This window comes from Seriola lalandi, unplaced genomic scaffold (assembly GCF_002814215.2).
Source record: "Seriola lalandi dorsalis isolate HSWRI2012SDOR001 ecotype SW California unplaced genomic scaffold, Sedor1 jcf7180002043775, whole genome shotgun sequence".
NCBI classification, from domain to species: domain Eukaryota; kingdom Metazoa; phylum Chordata; class Actinopteri; order Carangiformes; family Carangidae; genus Seriola; species Seriola lalandi.
This window is the reverse complement of record NW_019514343.1, coordinates 1-1,177: the sequence shown is the minus strand read 5'-3', so window position 1 is coordinate 1,177 and position 1,177 is coordinate 1. Positions and strand designations below refer to the sequence as shown.

Genomic DNA, 1,177 nt, shown 5'->3' with positions numbered 1-1,177 from the left:
TTCAGTCAACGTCTCAGTGAGGTCGCAGTATGTTTTTCCTACACATGCATCATTTATATGATTTTAGTTTTAGTAAAACTAGAGACCATCTGGTGATGGGATCACAGCAGCCGCGACGCCCGTCAACATGCTGACGTATTGATTAGGGACGCTCCGATCGACTAATTTCTGTGTCGATATAACAGAAATTTTAAATTTAGACAACTTCTAAAAGTAAGAAAACAATCAAAAAAACTGTTCAAATTGAGCACAGTTTAATCTGCAGGTAAACAATGTCATATATGTTTGCCGGGTGTGGCTAACATTACTTTGCAGGTTACGTTCACATATCTAGATGAAAATCCTGCCGAGTTGATTTGACTGGTTTGTCTTCTGTCCCACTTTCCACCATGTTTGTTTATAACATCCAAGCACTAGTGTGGGGACGATACGCAACGTTAACCAGTGTTGTACATTCATAAAATATCTATAATTAGTTAAAATGACTAGTATTTGTGGTGAAGTCTAGTGAGGGAAGCGACCTTTAATTAGTCGACTAATATCTCACATCCCTGTTTTCAGAGGGGGGCAGGTCTACGTGTTGTCATCACACAGGTACGAGAAGACAACCTGATCTCCGTCTCACCTGGCCTCTCCGGTCTGCGTCTCCATCTGGTTGACCCAGCTCTTGTAGATGTCCACCGGGTCGGTTTTGATGTTTAGCGTTTTGTCGTCCATGATCTCCTTGACGACCGGTGCCAGGATCTGCCTCAGGGCGTTCTGTCCCCGCGCCCCTCGGTGGAAACTCACCACCATCTTGATGACCGTAGGGTTTCCTGTCACGATCTCCTTCATCTGATCCACTTTAGACCTGCGGACGGTTGATAGAAGCAACGTTTAGACCTCATCTGATTTAAAAAACCGTGGTCATAACATATTGCTGTTTGTAGGTGCCACTGATTCTCACTTGATCTCCTCCTGCAGGGCAGTTTTGAAGAGCTTGAGCAGCAGGTACTCCTCTCTCTGGTTAGAGGCGTAGTTATACAGGGTGAAGATCACAGAGTCCATGAACTTTGTGGATTTATTCTGCGGCATCTGGAAGATCAGCTTGGCGAGGTAAGTGGGGTTGGTCTAAAAAGAAGCAGAAATCTGGTTAAATATTATTCCAGAGTTACTGACTGGTAACAGCTGCAGCCAC

General features: G+C 44.5%; 1 protein-coding gene across 1 annotated transcript; it reads right to left on the bottom strand.

Annotated features, from left to right (window-relative positions):
- Positions 1-237: 237 nt before the first annotated feature.
- On the bottom strand, positions 238-1,110 carry LOC111648595 (ras GTPase-activating-like protein IQGAP1; the record flags this gene model as incomplete). Its single annotated transcript, XM_023398393.2, has 2 exons — positions 238-850; positions 947-1,110. Coding segments are annotated over 2 exons (393 nt in total), but the record flags the coding sequence as incomplete, so codon positions are not given.
- Between the last annotated feature and the right edge of the window lie 67 nt (positions 1,111-1,177).